This window comes from Lissotriton vulgaris, chromosome 2_1 (assembly GCF_964263255.1).
Source record: "Lissotriton vulgaris chromosome 2_1, aLisVul1.2, whole genome shotgun sequence".
Taxonomy (NCBI): Eukaryota; Metazoa; Chordata; class Amphibia; order Caudata; family Salamandridae; genus Lissotriton; species Lissotriton vulgaris.
Window position 1 is genome coordinate 239,109,724 of NC_141687.1, and position 25,616 is coordinate 239,135,339.

The 25,616-nt window shown below is 44.3% G+C and overlaps 1 protein-coding gene across 6 annotated transcripts in view; it reads left to right on the top strand.

Annotated features, from left to right (window-relative positions):
* NF1 (neurofibromin 1) overlaps nt 1-25,616 on the top strand; it is a 2,008,692-nt gene that overhangs the window by 674,779 nt on the left and 1,308,297 nt on the right. For all 6 annotated transcript variants that reach the window (XM_086954827.1, XM_086954826.1, XM_086954830.1 and 3 more), the window contains exons 14-16: nt 7,809-7,913; nt 11,889-11,968; nt 21,564-21,681. In XM_086954827.1, coding sequence (XP_086810953.1) covers nt 7,809-7,913; nt 11,889-11,968; nt 21,564-21,681 — 303 coding nt within the window. The remainder of the gene's footprint in view (nt 1-7,808; nt 7,914-11,888; nt 11,969-21,563; nt 21,682-25,616) is intronic.

A 25,616-nucleotide genomic window follows, 5' to 3' on the forward strand; every position in this document is an offset into this window, starting at 1 on the left:
AATGTTGATGTTCGAGGCATGTAGGCTGCTGAATTCATATCTGTGCATAGATCGACGTTTAGTGTTGGGTCTGGATGATTGAACCTTGTTGTCCTGGAGAAGTCTTCGAAGTATCACAAGATAGGTGACTCCTCCCCTGGACTACAGTGCGTATGGGCATCTACTCCATCCTCAGATTATTTTTTTCCGCCATTCGGTTTGGATGTTATTCCTATACTCCAACTTCGGAATCGAAACAAAACTTTTATAAAGGCCTTCGACTTCGACGGTATTTTTCTCGCTCGGTACTTCTTGACTCGATCAAACTTTCCATCTCGACCCGGTCATCGACGCGTCCAAATTCCTGCATAATGACAAACATACAGTATGCAACAAGTGCCTATCACCAGACCACAAAGAAGAAAATTGCCCAGCCTGTGCCCAATTCCGGTCGAAGAAAACCATCCGGATACGACGGGCCGCTAGGCAAGAGATGCAGCGACAGGCACCGGAACCAGACAAAATCTTCGATGATGAACAAGAACTCCCAGAAGCAGAAGATTTGGATCTAGAGATAGTCACCGTCGAGGACCGCTCAGACTCCGATGACGAGATCCCACCGGGGCAAACCGTGAGTACACTGCCCCCGACACCTATTACCCCGTTACCGAAGGCTCCGGTCAAGGCATCCCCTAAAGGCCTTAGCCTAGATCCAAAGACTCATTCAGAAGCCCCGCCTTCCGGCTCGGCTCCGAAGACTAAAATTAAGCCTTCAGAGACCTCAGGTCTGAGTAACATTAACCCCAAGAAGGTTCTAGAACCCAAAAAGGTCGTCGACCCGAAGGGCGTCACCCGAGAAAGCCCGTACAGCCCAAGGGCATCGACCCGAGGAAGGCTGTCGAGCCGAGGGGCACTGAACCAAAGAAGGCCGTAGACCTGAAAAAGGCCGTTGTGTCGAATGTCGCAGAACCGAAGAAGGTTGTCGACCCAAAGGGCGGCGTACCAAAGAAGGCCATCTAACCGATCAGCGTCGAGCCGAAGTCGGTGGTCCAGCCAAAGAAGGTCCCACCAAAAGCTATTGAGCCGAAGAAAGGCATAGAAACAAAGACAAGTGCTCCTTAAAAACCAGCCGATCGGAAGAAAGTAATCGACTCGACAAAGGACAGTCAACCTAAAAAAGTTGTTGAGCATAAAAAGCGTATCGAACCTAAAGATCCGGTCGATCCGCAATCAGTCGTTGACCTGAACAAAAAGGCCGAGCCGAAAAAGAGCAATAAGGCACCAAAAGTCCTCGAACCAAAAAAGGTTGTCGACCCGAAGGCAGAAGTCGATCCAAAAAAGACTAAGCCTAAGAACTCAACGACACACGGACAGTGGAAGAAGAACTCTTCCATCCAGATCCAACATCAGTATATATACCCTGAGACTGGTAAAGTCACAATTCTACACAGGAAGAAGAGACCATTGGACATGGACTCTCATTCCCACATTCCTCTAAAGAAAAAGGACTTTGGGACTTCTCCCTATAGACCTTTCACTCCTTTCTATCCCTCTATGCCTACTACGCCTTTTGCTCCTTACTCTCCTACACACTCAGATTACAATGAGGATAACACAGGGGAAGATCCTCAAGATGATTATAACTATCCAGAGGATCCTAATCCACAAGATGACTCATGGGAAGATCAGAATGACCCATATGACACACATCCCATCCCTGACACATTTCCTACTTCTGAGAAAAATGTCAGGACACTCCCTATGTTGAAAGGGGTGCTAAAACACGCGCCAGATCTATTTAAAGATACAGCCAGGGCACGATTGAAAAGAAATATAGAGCGGCCCGTACAGAGCCTACTTATATTAGAGGCCCAGTTACCTTTAGACTCACTGGGAGTGGCTAACGCACGCAAAAGAGCCAACTCACAGACAACAGGAGAAGCTCCGCCTCCTGTTAAGGAGTCTAAAATACTAGAGGCCTCGGGTAAAAGGGTAGCATCACAAGCTTCCAATTCATGGAGAATTGCAAACACACAAGCTCTACTAGCTCGTTACGATAGAGCACAGTATGACCAACTTGAAAGTTTAATGCAACACCTGCCGGAACCTCACTAAGCCCAAAGCTAATGTCATACAAGAGGGAAAGTTCATTACAAATGCTTCCATTAAATGTGTCCTTGACGCAGCTGACACTGCAGCCAGGTCCATTAACATTAGCGTCTTACTACGAAGACATGCAAGGCTACGCATCTCTGGCTTTAAGCACGAGGTGCAATCCACCATTCTAAACCAATCAAGATTTCTTTTTTGGCCATGCAGTCGATACCATTTTAGACAAAATGAAAAAAGATACAGAAACTGCAAAATCAATGGGAACATTGCAGTATCAACAACACAGAGGTTCCTTTCGACGCTCCTCTTACAGAGGAGCTACACGAGGCAATAATTCACAAACCTCGTCTACATACAAAAGCAACGTCCAAGGTTCCTTTAACAAAGGCTCCAACAGAGGAGGTTATAGGGGCAATGATAACAAGGGAGGAGGATGTGGAGGCAATAATACCAGAGCCTCCACTGCCGCAAAACAGTGACTTTATCACACTACCTCCAGACCATCTAACACCGGTCGGAGACAGAATCCAACAATTCCTACCAGTCTGGAACGCAATTACCACAGACAGGTCGGTGAGACAAATTATCAAGTATGGTTATTGCCTAGAACTCACTTCTACTCCAACCAGCATACCACCCAGATACCGTCCTATGTCCAAAGAACACATCAGCCTGCTACAACAAGAGGTGAAATGCATGCTGGGAAAGGGAGTCATAGAGCCAGTCCCTTTCCAACACCAAGGGACAGGAGTATACTCACTATACTTCCTTATTCCCAAGAAGGGCGTGTCTCGCAGACCAATATTGGACCTCAGTCCCCTAAATCAATACATACTGTCTGAGCACTTCCATATGATCACTCTACAGCAAGTGCTCCCGTTGCTTCAGCAAGGAGACTTTCTAGCAACATTGGACCTCAAGGATGCGTATTTTCACATACCTATACATCCAGCTTAAAGGAAATATCTTAGGTTCACAATAGAAGGTCAACACTACCAATTCAAGGTTCTACCCTTCGGGGTAACCACAGCTCCAAGAGTGTTTACAAAATGCTTAGCGACAGTAACTGCACATTTCAGGAGGCAACACATCCACGTATTTCCATACCTAGACGATTGGCTAATACAAGCAAAATCGTACAAACAGTGTGCAAAAGACATGTCTCAAACACTCCAGCTGCTACACAGCCTGGGTTTCTCAGTAAACTACCCAAAATTGCATCTACAACCATCCCACACACCACAATATCTGGGAGCTACTATAAATACCTTAGTAGCAAAGGCATATCCAAACTCAACGAGGATAGCCGACATGCAGATGCTCATTCGCAAATTTCAGCCACAACACTCTTTGCCAGCTCGAGTATTCATGCAGCTCATAGGCATGATGGCCTCCTCCATATTCATTGTCCCCCATTCCAGACTTCAAATGCGTCCACTGCAAGAGTGCCTTGCAAGACAGTGGAACCAACCTCAGGGACTACTAAAAGACCGAGTGTTGGTAGACAGTCGCGCTTACAACTCTCTGCAGTGGTGGAACCCACAAAACCTTTCCAAGGGCCGATTGTTCCAAGAGCAAGTTCCACAACTAGTACTAACAGCGGACGCATCGCTGACAGGTTGGGGAGCCCACCTACTTCAATACACAATCCAAGGGCTCTGGACAATCAAACAAAAGAAACTGCATATCAACCAACTAGAGTCGCTAGCAATATTTCTAGCCCTAAAAGTATTCCAGAAATACTTGTACAACAAGACTGTGTTGATCCAGACGGACAACATGACAGCCATGTACTATATCCAGAAACAGGGAGGAACACTCTCTCTCCACAGCTGTCCCACTTAGCACAGAGCATATGAAAGTGGGCAATTCCAAAAATCTTTCTCCTGGCAGAACACCTCCCAGGGAAGGACAATCAAGTAGCGGATCTGCTCTGCATACACAGCCAACAACTGCACAAATGGGAGATTCACCACCAAGTTCTCCAGCCATTCTTCCAAAAATGGGGGCACCCAGAGATAGACCTGTTTGCCACAAAAGAAAACTCAAAATGCCAGTACTTTGCCGCCAAGTTCCCACATACGCTGTCACAGGGCAATGCGATATGGATGAACTGGTCAGGCAGATTTGCGTACGCTTTTCCCCCAGCACCACTAATTCCGCTGGTGGCACGCAAACTACAGCAACAGTCACTCACAATGATCCTAGTTGCTCCCACATGGGCGAGACAGCCATGGTACACAACGTAGCTGGACCTTTCAGTAGTTCCTCATCAAAGGCTGCGCCTCATCTCGCACCCCATCTTCTAACTCAGAACCATGGAGAAATCAGACACCCAGATCCCAATCAGATGAACCTAGCGATCTGGCTCCTGAAGTCTTAGAATTTGGATACCTTAACTTACCTCCAGACTGCATGAACATCATTAAGGAGGCAAGACGACCAACTACTAGAGCATGCTATGCAGCTAAATGGAAAAGATTTGTTATTTACTTCAACAATAACCAAATCAACCCATTAGATGCTTCCATACAAAACATTATATGTTACCTATTGCATTTTCAAAGATGCAACCTAGCATACTCTTCTATAAGACTTCACATCGCTGCTATAGCAGCATATCTCCAAAACAGACAACACCTTTCACTGTTTAGAGTACCAGCAATCAAGGCTTTTATGGAGGGTCTTAAAAGGGTGATTCCTCCAAAGCCCCCACCTTCCCCAGTCTGGAACCTAAATATATTACTTACCAGACTTATGGTACCTCCTTTCGAACCTCTACACTCATGCGAATTGCAATTTCGAACATGGAAGGTGGCATTCTTGATTCCCATTACCTCACTCAGGCGAGTTAGCAAGCTACAAGCACTAACAATTCAAGAACCCTTCATGCAGATACATGCTAACAGGGTAGTACTTAGAACAAACCATAAGTTTATGCCAAAGGTCATATCCACTTTCCATATTAATCAATCAATAGAACTGCCAGTGTTCTTCCAAAATCTACAGTCAGTAGCTGAAAGAGCCCTACACACACTGGATGTATAGAGAGCCCTGCTTTATTATGTGGACAGAACGAAATCATTTAGAAAAACAAATCAAATATTTGTTGCTTTTTCACCACAACATAAAGAGAATCCCAAATCAAAGTCAAGAATAGCCAGATGGATAGTTAAATGCATTCAAATATGTTATCAAAAGGCTAAACGCACTTTAACTGTCCCCCCAAGAGCACACTCTAAGTGCAAAATGGGGGCATCCATGGCTTTCCTAGGGAATAATCCTCTTGAAGACATATGTAGAGCAGCCACATGGACTACCATACACACTTTCCCAAAAAACTACTGTATAGATGTGCAAGCAAAGCAGCAAGCTGCTGTAGGCCAGGCTGTCCTCAAAACTCGTTCAAACTGCTGCAGCTGGCACAGGTAACCACCGCTAGAGGAGATACTGCTATACAGTCTATGCACAGATATGAATTCAGCATCCCACATGCCTCGAACGGAATACGCTACTTACCAGTATGCACCTGTTCTTGGCATGTAGGGCTGCTGACTTTCACATCGCCCGCCCTTCTCCCCGGTGCCTGTTGCAGCAGCAGCATTATCTTTTGCATGGCCATCTCTTACTTTACTAACACCATCTCTGCCACAATGGCGAAAAACAATCTGAGGATGGAGAAGATGCCCATAAGCATTGTAGTCCAGGGGAGGAGTCACCTATCTCGTGATACTTCGAAGACTTCTCCAGGACAACAAGGTGCAATCATCCGGAACCAACACTAGGCGGCGATCTATGCACAGATATGAATGTCAGCAGCCCTACATGCCAAGCACATATTAATACTGGGAAGTAGCATATTCCTTCATGTGCATAGATGACTTTGACCAGCAGGTCAACCATAGTTTCTAGATTAGGCAAGATCTCGAATTTCATTCTGAAATCAATAAAGCTGGAGCCTACTGCTTTGGCCTGCTAACAACCTTTTAAGAAGATTTTCCCATTTCTTATTTGTATCAACTGTTTCACACTGATAATTTCTTTTGTACATTTCTGTCTGGGTTATGGAAACACTTTGTAGCCACCAGGCTCTCCGTAATGCCGGATTACTAAACTCGAAAGACATCAGAAAATGACAGTGTGGATAGCAACTGTGGAAACTTGAGTATGTCCCTTCACTGGCTTTGCGTCAAAAAGAGGATCCAGTTCAGACTCTGTACCTGACTTTCCGACCTTCTGTAATACAGTTCTTTAACTGTTGTCTTACCCATTGATCACTACACTCTGACCGGCCCATGCCATCAGTTACCAAGTTGCTTCTCCAGACCCCTCGATATTCCTGGATGAGATCAGGAGATAGATCTTTTAAAGCTTTAGCAGTCACACTATGGAATAAGTTGCCAATGGTGCTCTGCCAGATCTCTTCACACTAATTGTTTCATAAATAATTGAACACTTTACTCATCCGATAAAATGTGCCTTCCTTATTTTTTCTTTTTGTGCCTCTGTCCTTTTGCCGAGGTCATTTGGGCGATAGTTGCACAGTAGAAAGAAATCCATTGATAAACTTTGCTTCCTGCGTTAGTTGTTTTTACTTAACCCCTTCGATGCTGATGACGAGCTCAGCTCGTCATCAGCCACGGGTGACGTGTGCGGATGACGAGCTGAGCTCTTCATGTATCGCGGTTAATTGAAAACAGCCGCACAGCGCAAAAATCACCGCAGCAGCGATGCGGTTAATATGGATCCATACGCTTTAGACCATTATACCTAAAGTTAATATCCTCAGTCATGCTTGATCTAACAGCTAAGCAGTTCCATAAAATTTGTATTTACTTTTTTCTTAAAATCCAAAACAAAAAAAGTGTAAACAAAAAATCTACATACTTGTGACTTTGCATATGAAAAGTGTTAACTAGGTTTTCCATACTCTGGAAATATTCAATTGTTTTCTTATTAACTAAAATGGGCTATAATCAGATTTATGAAACTCAAGACTTGCAGTACTAGTGCGGTTTGGGCTTCTATGAAGAAAGACTAATTGTTAGTTATTTCATTTAAATATGCCTTGAGATTAGCTATGGAGCCAAGAAAATGGTTCTTATGCATATGTTTTCTATTTTATTTTAAATTTGGAAGCTTTGGGAGAATCTTTGGTTATTTTTATTACTTGAAATTTGCTGTTTTATTAGTTGTGATATTTCCATATTTTCACATTCTCAGAGAGCAAAGTATTGTCTGTTAGAGCAACACTACCCCATATGTCTTTTATATTTACAGATTTGTTTCGTTTTATAGCTAAGACTTGTATTTTGCATTTTACCTTCAAGCAGTCCTCTGCCTGTGCTAAGAACCCTATTTCATGTGGATATAAGGACAAATGGCTTTCACCCTGCCGATTAAACTAAAATCTTGTATTCATTTATGCAGCAGATCAATGTGATCTGTTCTGCCATTTACCTCTTGGTTGCAGGTTAAGTAATAGCATGTTTATTGTTCAAGCAAACAGTTTTTTTTATTTCTTCTCATGAATTATTCAAGAATAGACCCTTTGTTCTTTTAACTACAGCATTTTTATTGTCCATAATGTGTGGTATGGTATATATTCTTTGTTTTTGTTTTGTATACCACAGGTTATACTAAAATTTCCTTCAAGCATTAAGCATATGAAGATTATGCTTGACCTTATCATGACTTTTATAATATTTATCTTGCAGAATCCAGGAAAGGCGGGCTCTGATAGCACTACTGAGTTAATCACAGGATTAATGCAACTAGTTCCACAGTCAAACATGCCAGAAATCGCAGAAGAAGCAATGGAGGTAAATATCGTGTTAGCTCTTTACATTTTTTTAATTAAATCATTGACAAATAATAAGTGTAAATAACCATTGGGTATGCTCGAGCCCAGTCCAGAGCGAAAGAAAAAGGCTATACACCCCAGGGATTAACAGTATCCTACATTAGCACCGAATGAAGACACACTAACGTTGTGTACAGTTGATGATTTACAGAAGAACCCTTATTGGCTGCACTCAACATATGTAGGATGGAGGATTGCTTCTCCCCAGAAGCTCAAGTGGAACAGAACTATTCCGCTTTTTGCAGAATAATCATCTTGGCTCTGGACTCTCTTGCTCCCCTAAAGATCCTTCGGAGCAGGGGTAGACCCTCTGCTCCCTGGTTAGGCGAGGAACTGAAAACCCTGAAACATGAATGTAAACGGGCTGAGAGGAAATGGAGGCATGGGTACCAGGATGCGGATAAGCTCTCCTGGAGAATAAAGATTTCAGAATATAGGAAGAGGATTAATAGGTCTACAGCCCACCATTTTGCCACCTTGATACTTAATACCCCTAACAGCGCTAGAAGCATTTTTAACATTCCTAATAGCTTGACCAACCCAGATTGTTCCAAAAATGTGATTTCTCCCTCTCAAAATCTTTGTGATGAGCTAGCCAGGTTTTTACATGATAATGGCAATGACATTATCATGGATCTGGGTGAGGTCCCCCTTTCTCCTGTCGGGGTGAATGCGTCACTGCCTGACATGGAGGTCAGTTGCTGTGCGGCTGCCGCTGTCAACTTGGAATGGGCTACCTCGGGGTCTCTCTCAGAGTTTCCGTCTTTGGAGCCAGAGGATTTTAATAGACTAGCTGATGGTATTGCGTCTGGTTCTCCCCTGGATCCGGTGCCTTGTAAGATCTGGAAAGAATTCAGAGCAGAGCTGTTTCCCATGTTCCGTCTGATTTGCAATCAGTCTCTCACTGATAGGGTGGTGCCGTCTCAGTGGAAGCAGATATTGGTGATACCCTTGCTCAAGAAGCCCTCCCTCGATCCGGAGTGTCCTAAAAATTTCAGACCCATCTCCCTCCTACCTTTCCCTGCTAAAATAGTGGAACGGGTGGTGAGTAGCACGTTATCTAAATATGTAGAACATGCTAAGCTCTTGAAGGTGGTGCAGTTTGGGTTTCGACCAGCCCATGGCACTGAAACAGCTTTGGTAACCGTAATGGACGAACTTCGGGGGCGGGCAGACAGGGGTCAGGCAGCTGTACTTATTCTGCTTGATCTGTCTGCCGCCTTCGATACAGTTAGCCATGAAATCCTGTTGAGACGACTTAAAGAGGTGGGAGAGACTGGCTGTGCCCTTAAGTGGTTTCAGTTGTTTCTATCAGGTAGGCAGCAGGCAGTATCCCTCTCTCCTTTCCAATCAGGCTTTACTAGGGTCCCGCATTGCGTGCCACAGGGCCCTATTCTTTTTAATATCTACTTGAAACCCCGGATGGTGGTCATCAAGCGTCATAACATTGAGATTGTTAATTATGTGGTCGATACGCAATTAATTCTCTCCCTGGAGGGAGCTCATTCAACCTCTCTAGATGAGTTTCATAGTTGCCTGCGGGACACAACATTGTGGCTGAGGGATAACTCACTGCAATTTAATGCGTCTAAAACGGAGTTGCTTTGTTGTGCCACGGAAAGGATACGTTCTGGGCTACCTAGTAATTTATGGCCCTCTGATCCCCCCCCAATATGGTTCAGCCTGTTAAGTCAGTCCGTAACCTAGGTGTGACATTTGATTGTAATCTCACTTTGGAGACGCATGTGACGAAAATTGTAGGCTCTTGCCTGGCTATTATCCGTTCTTTAAGGAAGATTTTTCCCTTGCTTCCCCCCCCCTGGCGCTCTCATTGATGGCTCGGAGTACTGCACTTAGCAGAGTTGACTACTGCAATGCCCTGCTCCTTGAGTCACCAAAGTTTCTTCTTGCTAGGATGCAGAGGCTTCAGTCAACTGCAGCTAAATTAGTACTAGGATGCTCCAGAAGGTCGTCCGCCTCATTGGCTTTGGCGGAGTGTCACTGGCTCCCTGTGAAACAAAGAATCCAGTTTAAATCACTCTGCTTAGTATTTAAGGCCTTGCATGGAATGGGTCCCACCTCTTTTCAAAACATATTGGAGAGGTATGATCCTGTTCGAACATTACGCTCATCTGGGACAAAACTGATAAAAATCCCTAGATTAAAAAAAGTTAGAGCAGGTGGTAGATCCTTTGGGGTCGCTGCTGCTAAGCTCTGGAACACCTTACATCTTGAGCTGATACAAATCAGTGACCTCCTGCTTTTTAGAAGGAATTTAAAAACATGGCTATTTCCCAGGTTCTAGGGGTTGGCTTCAATAGGATCTTAAAGGAGGTATGTTATGTCAAGTCACTAATAGCGCCAGGATACCCATCAGGTGATAGTGCACTCTAGAAATTATATAAATAAATGTACTATACCACCTACCAGCCATCTTAACAGTGTCTCAAACACAAGAGAGACTTCTATGTACTCTCCTTAGCCCCAGATATGTTCATTTGAGTTTTCTTTTAATTCTTACATATGTTTTGCGTTTACTATGCAGCGGAGACTTGGCGGAGACTTGCTTTCTAACCTTTTCATTATTTTTTAAACCATGATAAAAAACACTTAATTGTTTGGTGTAATTTCCAAAGTAGGCAAATGTGGATGGCTGGCTAGGTACTAGACCTCAGTCCCCCTTTAGATGCAAGTCATATTGTTAATACAATGGTTATTTTTGCCTTGGTGCTATTGTATGCAATATGAGATTACATATCTGTAAGTTATCATCTTGATGTGTTATGAAAATTGTCATAATCAATGGAAGTAGCTATAATTTTGTTGGATTTATTGGAACCAGAAACTACAAGCCTGCCTACGTTGTAGGTCTAATGCTTTTAGTGTTATAGATATTTGGAAGTTACACCTTTCTAAATGTTTTGTGATATACCGGCCAGACAGCAGGCTTTCAACGGCACAGCCTGAGACCAGTGCAATGAGGAGCTATTTCAACACATGCTGTTACCAGTGTGAAAGGAACCGCTCAAGACACTGTTGCCCGATAAAGTGAGGAATCACAGAGCTGCAAAATCTGATACAACTGACTTTAAGCCACAGACTTTAAAGCAAGAATGTCGATGAGGTTCTTCTCCGAGTACCAGCAGATTTAATATTCTATTCCACGGCTCAGACCAGGGCCCATCACCCAAAGGGACATTGTATTGCTAGCCTTAGACCTCGCATTGGACTAAAGACCACCGTAGGTCAATAGTATATGCACACCATTCCATGTGTAAGTTACGCAGCACATTGTCCCTGCACCATCCATAAATAGTGCTCAGCTGGATGTTCTCACTGTGTGCCTCCCTCACCATGGACATAGTGAGCTTACACAAGACCCATCAAGTAAACTCCCCCTAATAGTCTGCAGCACTTCCACATCATTGATTGGAATTAGATCAGCTCCCTGTTTATTTTGTGAGCTGCGATTGTGATGTTACGTGCTGCAAAGCGTTGCTCCGTGCACAGGACAGGGCTAAGGTGTAACTGTATTCTATTTCACAATACATGAATAATTTAAAAATCCCAGTAAAGAACAGTTTATAATGTCTTAATGCTTCAGATGCTCCTTTCAATTCCAAATAGATAGCCAACACTTTCTTGGCGAGGTTAACCACCGATCACTTTTTAAAACCATAGCCTCTTTCTGCCCATTAAAGGTGGGCTACAGGTTTTGGGTAACCTTCAATTGTAGAGCAGCATCATAGTGTTACATTTGAGATGTCAAATACTATAGTTGGATGTATGCCATTTGCTCGTTTCTTTCATCATTAACATGCTTGGCTGTGTTGTTTTTTTCTTCCTATCCTGATTTGCCTCATTTTCTGCTGAGCACAGTTAAAATAATCAACTTCCTAAATTGACTGCTTATTGTTAAAATATTTCTGTTTAGGCTTTGCTAGTTCTTCATCAGCCAGAGAACATTGATTTATGGAATCCAGACGCACCCATTGAAACATTTTGGGAAATCAGGTAGGGAGATTAAAATGCATTTGAAAGTGAGCTAGTAAGTGATTTAGTATTTTAGAATATGAAAATGACAACCGAAACAGTTTCCTCTTTTTATGTAAGACTATTTAGTTACTTGTATTTTTACCATTAAGATACCTTTGATACAAATGCATTCTTGCAGTATATAAATTTCTGAAATATGTTATAGTTGTGCTACATTGTCTTAATATTTTCATTGTGTGCACTATTTTCATGATCGCATCCAATACTTTTTCACAATCATTTTACTTCTCTTTTGATCCCCTGTGACTTTTGTAGCTTTATTATTTCTGTTGCGTAGCTTAGTTCATGTTTGCTGTTGCTCTAAACGTTAGTAATGATTGTCTTGGAGTGGGACCAACTGATTATTTTAAACGGATGGCATAAAAATCGAGGATGCAGTAAGAGCTGCAGTCTTCTTACCAGGAAACACTTGCCTACCAAAGGAACGTACATTGTTTAAACCCCTAAAAATTCCAAAATGTATGCCATGACTCTGTCTCAATGAAGTGTAGTCACACTTTACTAAATGTATGAATTGGTTGTAGAAAACCAAATGTGTAATTTTAGTTGCTTGGAAGGACTAATACTGCATGGTATCTTCAGTTCATGCATGTGTCTGTGAGTGTTAGCTTATATGTGTGAGTAGAGAGGATATCACAAGTTTGGTTAAGACTTAGACTTCATTTGATGGGGAGCACAATCTTTTTGCATGAAAGCTGTTGCAGAGTATCTGAAGAGAGTATTCATTGAAAGGATCATTGAACCTGTGAAGACTACATGAGTGGTTGACACATGTAGTTGTTACTTAGAATGACTATATGAAAATGTTCTCATTGAGGGAGATGGTTGAATTTCTTGGCGAAGCAGATGTGTTAATCTTTCTGGAGCAGGTGTTTGCTTATCGTCTTGTCCGGTTTCATCCGGATACATCTGAAGGCATCTGTTATACTGCAGGGTTATTTTAGTTTTCAGATCCTACCATTTGGTCTGGGTGTAGGCACCAGTATTTTAATGAAATTGGTGTTAGCCAATGTCCCAAAAGTAAACTGATTTTAGATGAAGGTTTAGACCATGTGTGTGTGTGTGTGTTAACAAGTGTGAGAGCCATGTAGGTGTTCATCAAGGTGGATGTTCTTTTTTGGCCTCTAGGGTAAGTAGGAAGGTTTCGTACCATTCCCCACCCCTGCCGGTGTCACCCCTCAGTAGGATTTGTTTTTGAGTGTGGCCCTCCCCCCGTGTCCCTGTCAGCAAAACTTTAAGCCAGCGCTAAGGGACTGGGTAGCAAGTGCCTTCCATACCATGGCCACCTGTCGTTTGAATAAAGCATAGTTCAGATCAATGAATCTGTGGGGGTGGTTGTCACCTTTCACTCAGGTGCGTAGCCCCAGCAAGCATGATTCTGATGTAGGCTTGCGCCGCCAGCTCGGCAACCGTGGCAGTCACCGCCTACCAGGCTGGGTGCAGCACCGGGCTGCCCCACATCACATGGTAATGTACAGCTGGGGCATTCGGGGGAAAGTGACGCAAACATGTGCTTAATGCACTGGGGGAAGTCCGTCCAGGGCTCTGCTGAAGCACCCCATCTGGCGCGGGCTCCTGACGTATGGTTCGTAGCAACAGCATCAGCAAGGGCCGTGTAGAAGGCAGTGTTGGCGTGCGGAGTGCTTCCCGAGGATAGCAGTGTGTTCTACACGGCGGAAGTGGCGGGCTCCCTATCCCTGGCATTCCACGCATCGCGTGCAATAATGACGATACTAAATGTTTCTGGTCTATGAAGCAACTGTTTGCTGCTCTTTGACAACCACACAAAGAGAAAGCATTTTCCAAATCTGAAATTGCTCAATGGATTGTCTTGTGCGCAACCTGTTTGCAACCTTCACCCTGCTCTATATCCACTTACAAAGCAAGGTTGCAATAAGGCATTTATTATGAAATATCAATTTTGAAGAAATTTACAAGTTACCTACATTTGACCTTAGACGCATTCACAAAACAATATTGTGTACAGATATGTAGGTACTCTCAGGAGATAGTATGTTGTGTGGCTTGAATGTTGTATTTGATGCCTTGGCTCTGAAGTGGTTTGACCTGTGGTATTAAAATAGTATTGTGGATGGTTAGTTTTTTGTTGATAATTGTTCAAACTACATTGTGAAGAAGGACATGCTCTGATTGTACCCTAGCCTTCTTGCCACATTTAGTGTAACTTAGACGTTTGTATTCCATCCATTTTTCCGAACCAATTAAGGGTGATAGAAACCTTCAAAATCTAACTGTAGAAGGAATAACAAAAACCTCGGGAAGAGGCCTCGGCCTCTGCAACATTTTGTCAAAGTGAAAGGCAGAGATTGCATGATGAGGGACGGAAATGTTTGAAATTATTTTAACCATTTGTAATTACTCTGTGAACATTCAATTGTCTTCTGCTCACTGTATCTTGACCTATGGAAAAGAACCAATTTCAAATTAACTTTGGAACCAACCCTGAAAGGGACAGCTAACTTTAGAGGTTGCTTTGCAGAGCCATACAACGTGTGAAGTGAACCCAGGCCAGTTTCAGCCTTACTTGGCTTCATTGTTGAGATGCAGTTCAAGTACCTGTGAAACACGGTGCAGTGGAGCCCTCCCCTGGGAATATTTGCACCTGAGAAATCTCACTTCACAGAGAAATTAAAATTTGTTTAAATTAATTGGTGCCAGTTTCATTCCCTTGCATGCACTCCCCTTGAGAGGAAATGTGTTGTAGCTGTTTGGCTGGACTGTCAACCTTTAAGTAGCAAGAACAGTCTGTTTGCATATGGGTGGCCCCTATAATAATGGTAAACTAAGCAAGCAATCGGAGGACAGATTGACACCTATGGTAATGAATTATTAAAAGACTTACTTACCTGCCGCCACCGCCGAGAGTCATTCCAGGCCACAAAAGAACTCGCCAGAGCTGACGCCCAAGCCGCCACCGCCGAGAGTCATAACCGGGCATTGGAAACCGCGCCGCCGCTCCGGGAGGACTACAACTCCCGGCAGGCCTCGCGGTGGCGCGTGGAAGTGACGCGGAACGCGCCAGCAGAGCGCAGAAAGCTGCATAAAGGGAGGAGGAGACCCGCGTCGCGGGACGCGGGCGGGACGCCCAGGGCGAAGCCCGGGCAAAGGGCGGGCCCTCTACGGCCCTCATCGGCAGGAGGAGGCAGGGGCAGGGCCAGAAACGCTGTAGGAGTCTCTTCTGCGATTTACCTTCAAGTAAGTCATTTGTGTGTCATCTAAATATTATTTAAAGTCTGAGCAATGTCTAAAAAACTTGTCGGAGTACAACAAAACAAGATTAATAATTACCTGGTTCAGACTGTCCAGAAAATCAACATGCAAAGGAGGGAGTCATTGGGGCTGAGCCTATCTCCTGATTTGCTTTGCCCATCACCACCTATATCTGCTTCTATTCTGTCTGACGGAACTATAACGCAGGATGCTCACAGTGCAGACTCTATTGCTGATATCATATCCCAAGTTATACCTGGAACTCCGGAGAATGCAACCCCGGCTTCTGAGGGCTTGCCCATTGAAGGTAACACAGACAATGATATTGATCACGACCTTGAGCAAGATACACAGTCACAGGTCTCCGTCCTAGACCAATCTCTCATAGGACATGCTGGTAGACCCAAACGACAATGTACAAAGAATCCTTCCAAGCGGGGGGGTTTACGCTCAGGGACAAAGCGGAAGAGGGCAACCACCCCAAAACATAAACAAGTGATTCATGTTGAGGATCATCCTATCTGTTCCTCTGAGGAAGCCCTACTTGATAAAATCGCTGATCTTATTGAGATGAAAATCAACACCATTGTTAAACCTCTCATATCCAAGATTGATAAATTGCAAGCAGAGGTCAAGAAGCTGGGTGCACTCCAAAACACAGTTGCAAGTGGCATTGAAAAAATAACTACGATAGTTACTCATCCAGGTAACAATTCTAGAGGAGCTGAAGCAGGAAGTGATATGGGCGTTGGAGATGGAATAGAACTGCTTGGGGAGAATCCACCGCAACCAACCCTAACTGCTATAAATGAGGGTTCCATACCAGCATGCTCTTTAACAGATCCAACTCCCTCTTTAACAGATCCAACTCCCTTGGTTAACATTCCCCCTGCACAAATACAAGCACAAGCTCAAACTTACTCTACGGATCCCCTGCAATTCATCGTCGAGGCCACACCTGTGGTCTTGGTCCTCGCAAATGTTCCCCCATTGGAAGGGGGCATAGCGGAAAGTTCAAACTCACTCTGCAGCAAAGCCCTACATTGGTTAACTAGTAATATGCGGCTAGCACCAGGGGGGAAACATCATCTTGCAAGTGTGATTAAATCTGCAACCAGGGTTCCTTGGCTGGGAAATCGGCCAAAAAAATTAAAAGGGGACTGTGTGGCGGTGAGCTTTTCAAATCCAGACGTTCTTCCCAATATCCTTGCAAATATTTTTCCTCCCCAACGAAGAAGAGGCACTGTGGTTCCCCTTACCTTGAAATTTTTTTTTACGGGGAACAGCAGAACGTATCTTTCCCAAGGACCCCTGCCCCAGGGTGGGATACCAACTGGGACTCTCACTTCAGATGGGGTCAAGATCTAAGGAACAACGCATCAGTTCACCGTCATCAACCTCCAATGTTTAACCCTGTTACACAGCCACTTGAACTTTTTAACCGCTTTGCGCCACTTTCTTTTATGGACCAAAACGCCTGACTTTTGCCAGCCGGAGACAATGATGTTGAGGGTCCACAGCCCGCTCCTGGCCCGTCAGCTCACTTTTCTGCAGGCGTTGGGGCTTGCAGAATTATGAGCTGGAACATCGCCGGGCTTAGAGCTAAACTTAAAGATAAGAATTGGCTGGACTTAATTAGAAACTATGATATTCTTGCTTTCCAGGAAACTTGGGAAACATCAGATTGTTTGGCTTTAGATGGCTATTCTCATTTTTATGTACCTGCAGATCCCAGTAAAGCAGGAAGAGCAAGGGGAGGGTTGGCTACATATATTTCACTGGATGTTAAAGGAAAACCAAGGTACATTAAGTCTAATTCTAAAAACTGTCTAATGGTTGAATTGACCTCACCAAACTCCCATCCTATTTTACTTATAAATTTCTATAATTCCCCAGCCAGTCAATTTCCTACCGAGCATTTGGTATCCCTAGAGGATCTCTCATCCACTTATACTGTGAACAGTTCCCATGGGTATGAGGTGATCCTCATGGGAGATTTTAACATTCACCCTTGCCAGGCGGGTTGTCAAAGAGAACCAGAGGAATCTTCTTTATACTCCCCTACGCCGCACTTTGAACATACACTTAGTGGTGAGGCTCTGGAACTGCTTTTGGCTACCTTCAACCTTCATGAATCATGTACCTGCTCTAATGACTCGAGGTTGCCGACATACGAGGGCAAGGACCGAGGCACAATTATCGATTATATTTTCGTATCTTTTAGATTTCTATCTGAAGTATTTGTTTATAAAGTAATAACTTCTGTTTTTAGTGATCACAATCCCGTGATTTTAGAGGTTTTAGCCCAGGGAGTCTTGGGAAATAGGACGTCTGACAATTTCTGTGCAACAGACCTTGTGTTGAGAGATCAAAACCGAAGGCTTAAATGGGACCAAGTTACCCCTATAACTTTCTTACAAGATACATTGGCCAAGGTCGAAGGAGAAGTTGCCATTTGTTTAGACAACCACAACTCTAGCGCTACTATGGTTGAGGCCTTCAGTGTTATCTGTCACCAAGTCAATACAGATCTGACTGTGAAGGCAAAGTCTAACAAGACAAAGGGAAGGGCCCTAAATGGTTTGATACAAACTTTTCCAAGGCCCATTCAACTTTACTTAAAGCCTTAAAGAACAAACCTAGAGACAGAGTATTGATAGCATCACTAGGGAAACAATATAACCTAGCTATTAGAAAGAGGAAATCTGAGATAAAAGAGGAAGCCTGGAATAATCTGTTACTGCCTGAGACACAGAAAGACAGTGCCAAATTTTGGTCAGTGATAAATCACCCGTATTTTGTAGGACTAGATCATCAAAGAGCGGACTGTATTATCCCAGATGAACAATGGGTGACACATTTTAGCAATATTTACAGCCACACTAATACGACCACAGAATGTGTATTACCTCTTTCTCAATCGTCAAATTCCATCTCTCCTTTTACCCAGGAGGAGGTGAAAAAAGCTATCAACGATACACTCTGCAAAAAGGCACCAGGACCAGATGGGGTGCCGGCAGACTTTTTTAAGAGCGCCCCTGATTTTAGCTCAAAGATCCTAACTAATATTTTTAATGCTACAAGGGAATTTACCTTTCCCTCTAGCTGGGCAAACTCGACCATAGTGCCAATTTTTAAGAAGGGACAGAGGACAGATCCGGCTTGTTACAGGCCGATTTGCCTTATTGATTCGAGTGTAAAAATTTTGGGGAGAGTCCTCTTATCCAGACTGACCCTGATTTTAGAAAGTAAGGGCATTTTATCCAATGCACAATATGGCTTTAGAGCCAAAAGAGGAACTTTAGATCAGTGCCTTAACTTAGAATTAATTTTAAACAAATACGTGATCGCCAAGGAGGGGTCATTATACATGGCCTTCATGGACCTCTCATCAGCTTTTGACCTGGTCAACAGGGCAAAGCTGTGGAGGATCCTCCTGGCCATGGGCCTTGACCCCCCTTTGGTTGAATACCTGGCTGAGCTACACAAGGACCTTATGACCTCGGTCAGAGTAACTAGGGAAGGAAGATGCACCTGTCACTTTAAGTCAGAGAGGGGGGTTAGGAAAGGGTGTATACTTGCCCCCCTCCTCTTTACTCTATACATCAATGATCTTGAGGCAGTAATGATAACATCCCACAGTGACATTCCGCGTGCAGGTGAGACAAAGATTCCTGTACTCCTGTACGCGAACGATGCCGTCCTTCTGGCACGCTCCGTTGTTGCGCTAAATAAACTCCTTGCATCTTTTGGGGCTTTAATGTCGTCACTGGACATGAAAATTAATACAGATAAATCACACGTAATGATTGCTGGACCCGGAGGCAGGAAAAGAAAGTCGCTAACATTTTTCTGTGCGGGAAAGGAGGTCAAGAGAGTCCCCTCCTTTCCATATTTAGGAGTGACTTTTGACGATAGGGGCACTTGGGGCCCCCAGCTTTTGGCCAAAAGCAGCGCTGTCGCTAGAGCGGCCGCAGGGCTGCTAGGGTTTGCCAAAAAACTGGGCGCCCGCCCCATGGAAAGTATCATCAAAGTTTATAAATCTAAATGCTGGTCAGTTGCCCAGTATGGCTCTGTTATCTGGGGATATACTAGTTCTGCTAAAATACAGAATGTAGAAAATAAATTTTTGAGATCTTTGCTTTCTGTTCCCCAATCAACTCCGACCTTTGCATTACACACAGAGTTAGGCCTGGGCTATATCTCCGATATTTTAAAATTAGCCCCAGTGATTGGTTGGATAAAAATATGGCTCAACCAGGAGCTCACTCTAAATCACACCATCTTAAAAGATTGTTTAGCCCTGGATAGAGCCCTCTACCTTCCTTGGTTAAGATATGTCAAAACGCAGCTTACTTTGGCAGGCCGCCCGGAGCTCTTCTCTTCTCCAGACGGGATAACTTATGAAGATTTAGAATCAGTCAAAAACACCTTGGAAAACTTATATGCCATGGAGAGGGAAGATGTAGAGCTAAAAAAACCTATGGTCAGGAAACATTGCATGCTCTCCTCTGCTCCAGGAATGGAACCTTATCTCCTTTTGATTACAAATTCTTATCATCGTTTTCTCTTAACGAGATTTCGCTTTGATTTAATTCATTTTGTACTGGGTAACTTTAGAATTTGGTCTAGACCTGATGATGCTGAACCATGCGACTGTGACCATTTTTAAACACAGGACACGATGCACTTTATCATGTTCTGCGGACATTACACTGAGATCAGGAAAAGTTATCTGCTCCCTATTTTACGTAACCAGGGCTTTATCCAGGTTAAACCAGCCCTGTTGTTTTTGCAACTTCTCCCTAATGTTAAAGTTGCTTTCTCAGTCGCTAGTTTTCTAGTTGCAGGTGCACGTTTAAACAAGCATCGCATAAGGCACAGGCACTTTATCTCTGAAAAATGAACTTCCTCTTTTTTCCATTTATCTAAATGAGTTGTGTTTTAATAAGTCCTTCTTCTTAGCTCTTTTTAATATATTTATGTATGTCGTACTGTAGATTAAATGTTTTTATAATAATGACTGTATGTTTTAAAATTTGTTAAAAATGTTTGTGCTTCAATGAAATTGTGATATGTAATATTGCTCGTTCTTTTATGATTTTCAATAATCGAATAAAGAAAATTGACTGACTGACTGAATTATTCAAACATTCAGCCCCCGTTCTGAGTTCATTACGGCCAAATGCTGGCTCAAGAGTTGGCAGAGAAAGGGAGCAGTATGTCGAAGGAATGGTCTGCTACTTGTGTGCTATGGCAAACACACACACACACAGACACACACACGCAGACACACACACGCAGACACACACACACACACACACGCAGGCACACACACACACACACACACACAGCAGGCACACACGCAGGCACACACACGCAGACACACACACACACACACACGCAGTCTCTCTCTCTCTCTCTCTCTCTCACACACACACACACACAACCACACACACACACACACACACACATACACATACACATACACATACACATACACATACACATACACATACACATACACACTAACAAACACATACACACCACCCCGATATCCATTCGACCAAATAATGAGGAAAATGCCCCACACGAGAGTTGGATGGTGAACTGGGACTGCAAGATGCCAAAGACTGAAATATGTTGATATGTCTTCACTTGAATTGAGCATAATTTCCATGGATGGCTTTTCATCTTGGATGAGTATTGAAACGGTGCGTGCCTTTAATGCAAGCGATCATCTGTTTATCACACAAAAAAAGTGTTTATATGTCTGAAGGACAGACTCTTTCTACAAACTGGGACTAATTGTTTTGGCCCTGTTCTTCACGGGAACTGAAAATCTTAATTTATTATGCATATGGCTGTTAATTCTATAAAGAAAGGGTCCAAAACCTAGTAACGGCCTCTGGTTTTTGGATGTACAGAGGTTCTTAAATGGACACAGTGGCGTTTTTTTTGTATTTAGTAATGTTTCTATTTTGGTTGATTGAGTAAGGAGTGTGATATTATGTAAGTGTATGGGTTAGTACTCAGGACTTGGTCACAGACATCCGTTTCGTGCCCTTAGAATTAAACCCATTATAAGGTTGTTTGATCGTATGAGGCTGATGGTCTTTCAGAGATAATGTACTTTAAAAAGTTCTCACGTGATCTGTATAGTATCTTCCAGCTAAATAATAGTTTTTTGATGATGTATTTAGTTTATGCAAGGATGTTGATGTACTTGGCAACACTACGCCACTCAATGATAATATTTACATTCCTAAATTAAACTGAGCAAAAACTAACCCATATTGAATTTGTGCATTTGTTTGTGCAGTTCACACATGCTTTTTTACATCTGTAATAAAGTAGTCACCCATCAAAACAGCACAGAAATTCTCAAGTGGCTGCGAGAAATTCTAATCTGCAGGAACAAATTTTTACAAAAGAATAAGGTTAGTGCCTTCATTTTACCTTGGAGTGTCAACTTTTTTACTGTAATTTCCTGTTTGTATATATTTGATATTTAGCATAACTGTTACAACGTTTTTTAATTGCAAATAGGTATGTGGATGTTAGACTTCGTTTGCATGTTTTTTTCTTTTCATTTATATAAGTATTAACCATAACATCGCTTAAAAAACCCCCCGAAAAACTTGGTAGTCTAAGTTCTAAAACTGGTGGCTAAATAATTCTGTCAGGACCTTAGCCTTTATAGATTTCCTTTTTCCTTTTCTTTTAACAGCAACCACTAAAAATAATTGACATAGTATCAACTATTAGACGATGGCGGATGGACTCCACATGATCTCGCTATACGCGGATGATCTCCTCCTCTATGTCAGAGACTTAACTAATGTCCCGAGAACTCTAACTGACATTTTGCGCACCTTCGAGGAGATGTCGGGCTTGAGGGTCAACTGGTCTAAGTCAGGGGCCTACTCCTTTAACCCAGACGCGCCCGAGAGCGACGTTTATCTCGGTGGTGAGAGGCGTCAATGGTACCCCACGACGTTCCGGTACTTGGGAATCCACATTTACTGTAACCCTGCGGATATCCTGGAGGGGAACCTGATACGAGTGCTTGCCTCCATTCTAGCACAAATTGGATTTTGGAGGACTCTGCCCCTAAACGTGCCCAGCCGTGTAGCACTGGCCAAAATGATAGTCCTACCGAGACTCCTGTATTACTTTGCCAACATCCTGTCCTATGTCCCCAACAAGGTATTCCGGGACCTCGAGGTCCTGCTCCGGGGCCTAATTTGGAACGCAGGCCAACCCGTGTGGCGTTGACAACGTTGTATATGCCCACTGACTCGGGGGGGCCTGGCAGTCCCCAACATGGAGCTGTATTATCTAGCGGTGCAGATGCAGTGGGTGTCGGAATGGGTGAGTGGTAAAAACCTGGGGGACACCACCACGGACGTCACGACCTGGTCTCAGATACAAGTGTGCACTCTGTTTCATCCACTGACCCAAGCTCCTCGTCCCCTGCAGCTGTACCTGGCAGTGGCGCGCAGGTGTTTTCTGCGATGCCTGCGGCTCACCCGAGCGACTGTACCGTATGTCCTGATACTCCCCCTGCTGGGTACCCCCAGGGCAACTGGAGTGATGACGGACACTATGCTGGAGAGCTGGTCCCATGCGGGCGTGGAAAAGCTGGGAGACCTCTACGCTGACGGTGGCCTCCTTTCTTTCGCGGACCTCGCGGAGGGCATGACCCTCCCAACTGGACAATTCCTGTTGCACGCGTCCCTCATCCGCACGCTGACTGCCGTCTGGGGCGACATATCCGAGGAGCTACCAACACACCACTTTATACAGAACCTCCATGTCATGGGCAATGGTTCCCACATAGTGCATTGGCTAGCGCAGGCCCTCCTGATTCATACACAACCTTCCACCTCGCAGCTGAGGGAGAAATGTGCGGCGGACAGAGGGAGAGACTGGACTGACAAGGAATGGGCGATGGTGCTAGCTGGGCCGGTTAACGTCCCACGCAACCCCCGCTTCAAGGTCCTACAACTCTACATATTACACCGAGCCTTCCTTACTCCCGATAAGATAAACAGATATTTTTCAGTCACCGACACTGCCTGCCAACGCTGCTCCCTGGTGGGTGCGGACCTCTTGCATATGCTTTGGCTGTGCCTCAACATCCAGCAATATTGGAATGAGGTAACGGCACTGCTCACGCACTGCACCAACGAAAACCTGCCGAAGACATTGGAGGCCTGCATCCTAGGACTTAATAAGCGCACAAAGCTTAACAAGGTACCGGTCCCGTTCTGGGATCTAGGGCTAATCACGGCCAAACGCCTGCTTACCAAGTGGTGGAAGGCCAATGCACCCCCACATATGCGGCATTGGTACATGTCCCTCGGCAACTGGGCACGAGCGGAAAGCGCAGTCCTATGACGGGATGAGACGGCGGGACTTAGAAAATTCCCCATTGCACAGCACTGGGATGACATCCTTCAGTCCTTTCAGCAGAAATGTCTGGAACAAGGAATCACTTGAAGGGGTCTGTATCCTAACCCCACACATATGCACGGGACACTGAGGAGTGCGCCTGCGCCCACTGCTCACCCCTTCCCTCCCCCCCCCCCCTTGGTGGGGAAACTCAGACCGGGACCTGCATCTCCGCCACACCACGAGCAAATACACTGCGCCCCACCTGCGAACCTCCCACACTCCGGGATGTCTACGCCGCTTGGCCCGCTGCCTACGATGAAGCGCCCTCTGCCCTATCTCCTCTTCCACACGTCAGGTTCTCACCATGTGTCCTGAACGTAACCACCGCACTGACTGCACTCTGAAGAAGTTATCAATGCGCCCCTGCTATAGCCCCTCCGCGCGAACAAGTTACCACCATGATCCATCCCAATTCCCAGCCACCAGACATTCACTGACGCTGCAACGCTTCCTTCCTCTTTCTCAAGCACGTAGATGCATCTACCCATTCATTGTCCTCTTCACATACCCCCTTGTTATGGTTCACGTATTTACACATATGCTGGTCCTGTTTACCAACTAGACCAGATTTCTTATTTTTCGTTATCAAAGACATTGTACGTGTTGCACAAGTGACTTCAGACTCCGAATTCCGGCCGACATATCAAGCCCTCCCCCTTCTTTGTACCAACAAAATATGGCACCATAAACGCACGGCCTGAGGGGAAGGGCTGATGCACGTACTGCCCGGAGACGGGCAGATAGATCCGGGGTGTGTTTTATGATACCGGCCATCGCGCTTGCACCACCGCTAATGAGGGGCGCCACATGCACAAGATCACTAAACATATCAGCCATGGCCATGGCAGTTCCTGCCGGACGCTGCCGCCAACACGAGCCTCCCATTCTTGACACAGTGAGCTATACCGACACATATCTACTAACACACTTGCGGTATCGCAAGGGACTGCTCTTCAATTTCTATGCTCCCCGCCCCCACGAGAGACTTACTGATACAACCACCCGCCATACTTGTACATAGGCGCGGACTGCTAATCATATGGTGAAGATGCCAAGGCACTATTGTTATACTACAAAATTGATAAAACCTTACAGGCCTGCTTACTTATTAAGATGTGTGATATATTATGTATGCATTGCGCCGCCGGACCCCAGGGTTGTCGGCTGAACGGCTGTGTTAACTTGACAATATTTTATACGGTTATTGTTCTACGCTGCAGGCCCCCAGGGGTTGTAAGCTACATGCTGTGTATAACGCATTCTGTACAATAAAGGTCTTTAAACATAAAAAAAGAAAAAAAAATAGTATCAAGTATTAGGACTTAAACTCCAATGCATTACTTGAAACAAAATGATCAATAATTTTCTCAATCTGTGTTTATATATCTTCTCTCTTTTGATACTGTCCCCTTGTAGTCCTCGCCTGGTACGCTCTCCTTGGCCCTCAGACAAGCACACGTTTGAACCAGCTTGAACTTCAGAAATTGGCGTGCTGTATCCCCTTTCTCCCACTGCTTACCTTGAGATAAAGGGTATTGGTCCACTATCAAATCCTGACAGTGACAGTCAAGAATACATTTTATTTTAGTGTGTTGATACAACACTTTTCTCAGGAGAACGCAAACAAACAAGAAATTCTCGCGTTATTTAAAAAGGCAATGTGAATATGTTAGCGTAAAGTGGTAGCTAATGCACATTTCCCCATCCATGTTCTGCTTCCCAATCATCTCACCTACAAAATTCCTTTAGATTCCCACTGTGTTCAGATGAACCATTTTTAGGTCTCTCGCCTGTGTTGCAGTTCGCAGCACTGCTCGCTCAGTGAGAGACCTCTTGGAGGGGGTTTAAAAACGGCCCTAGGAATCGCACACACATGTGTGTGATTTTCTTTTTGGCCCACGCGATTGGCCTTTGC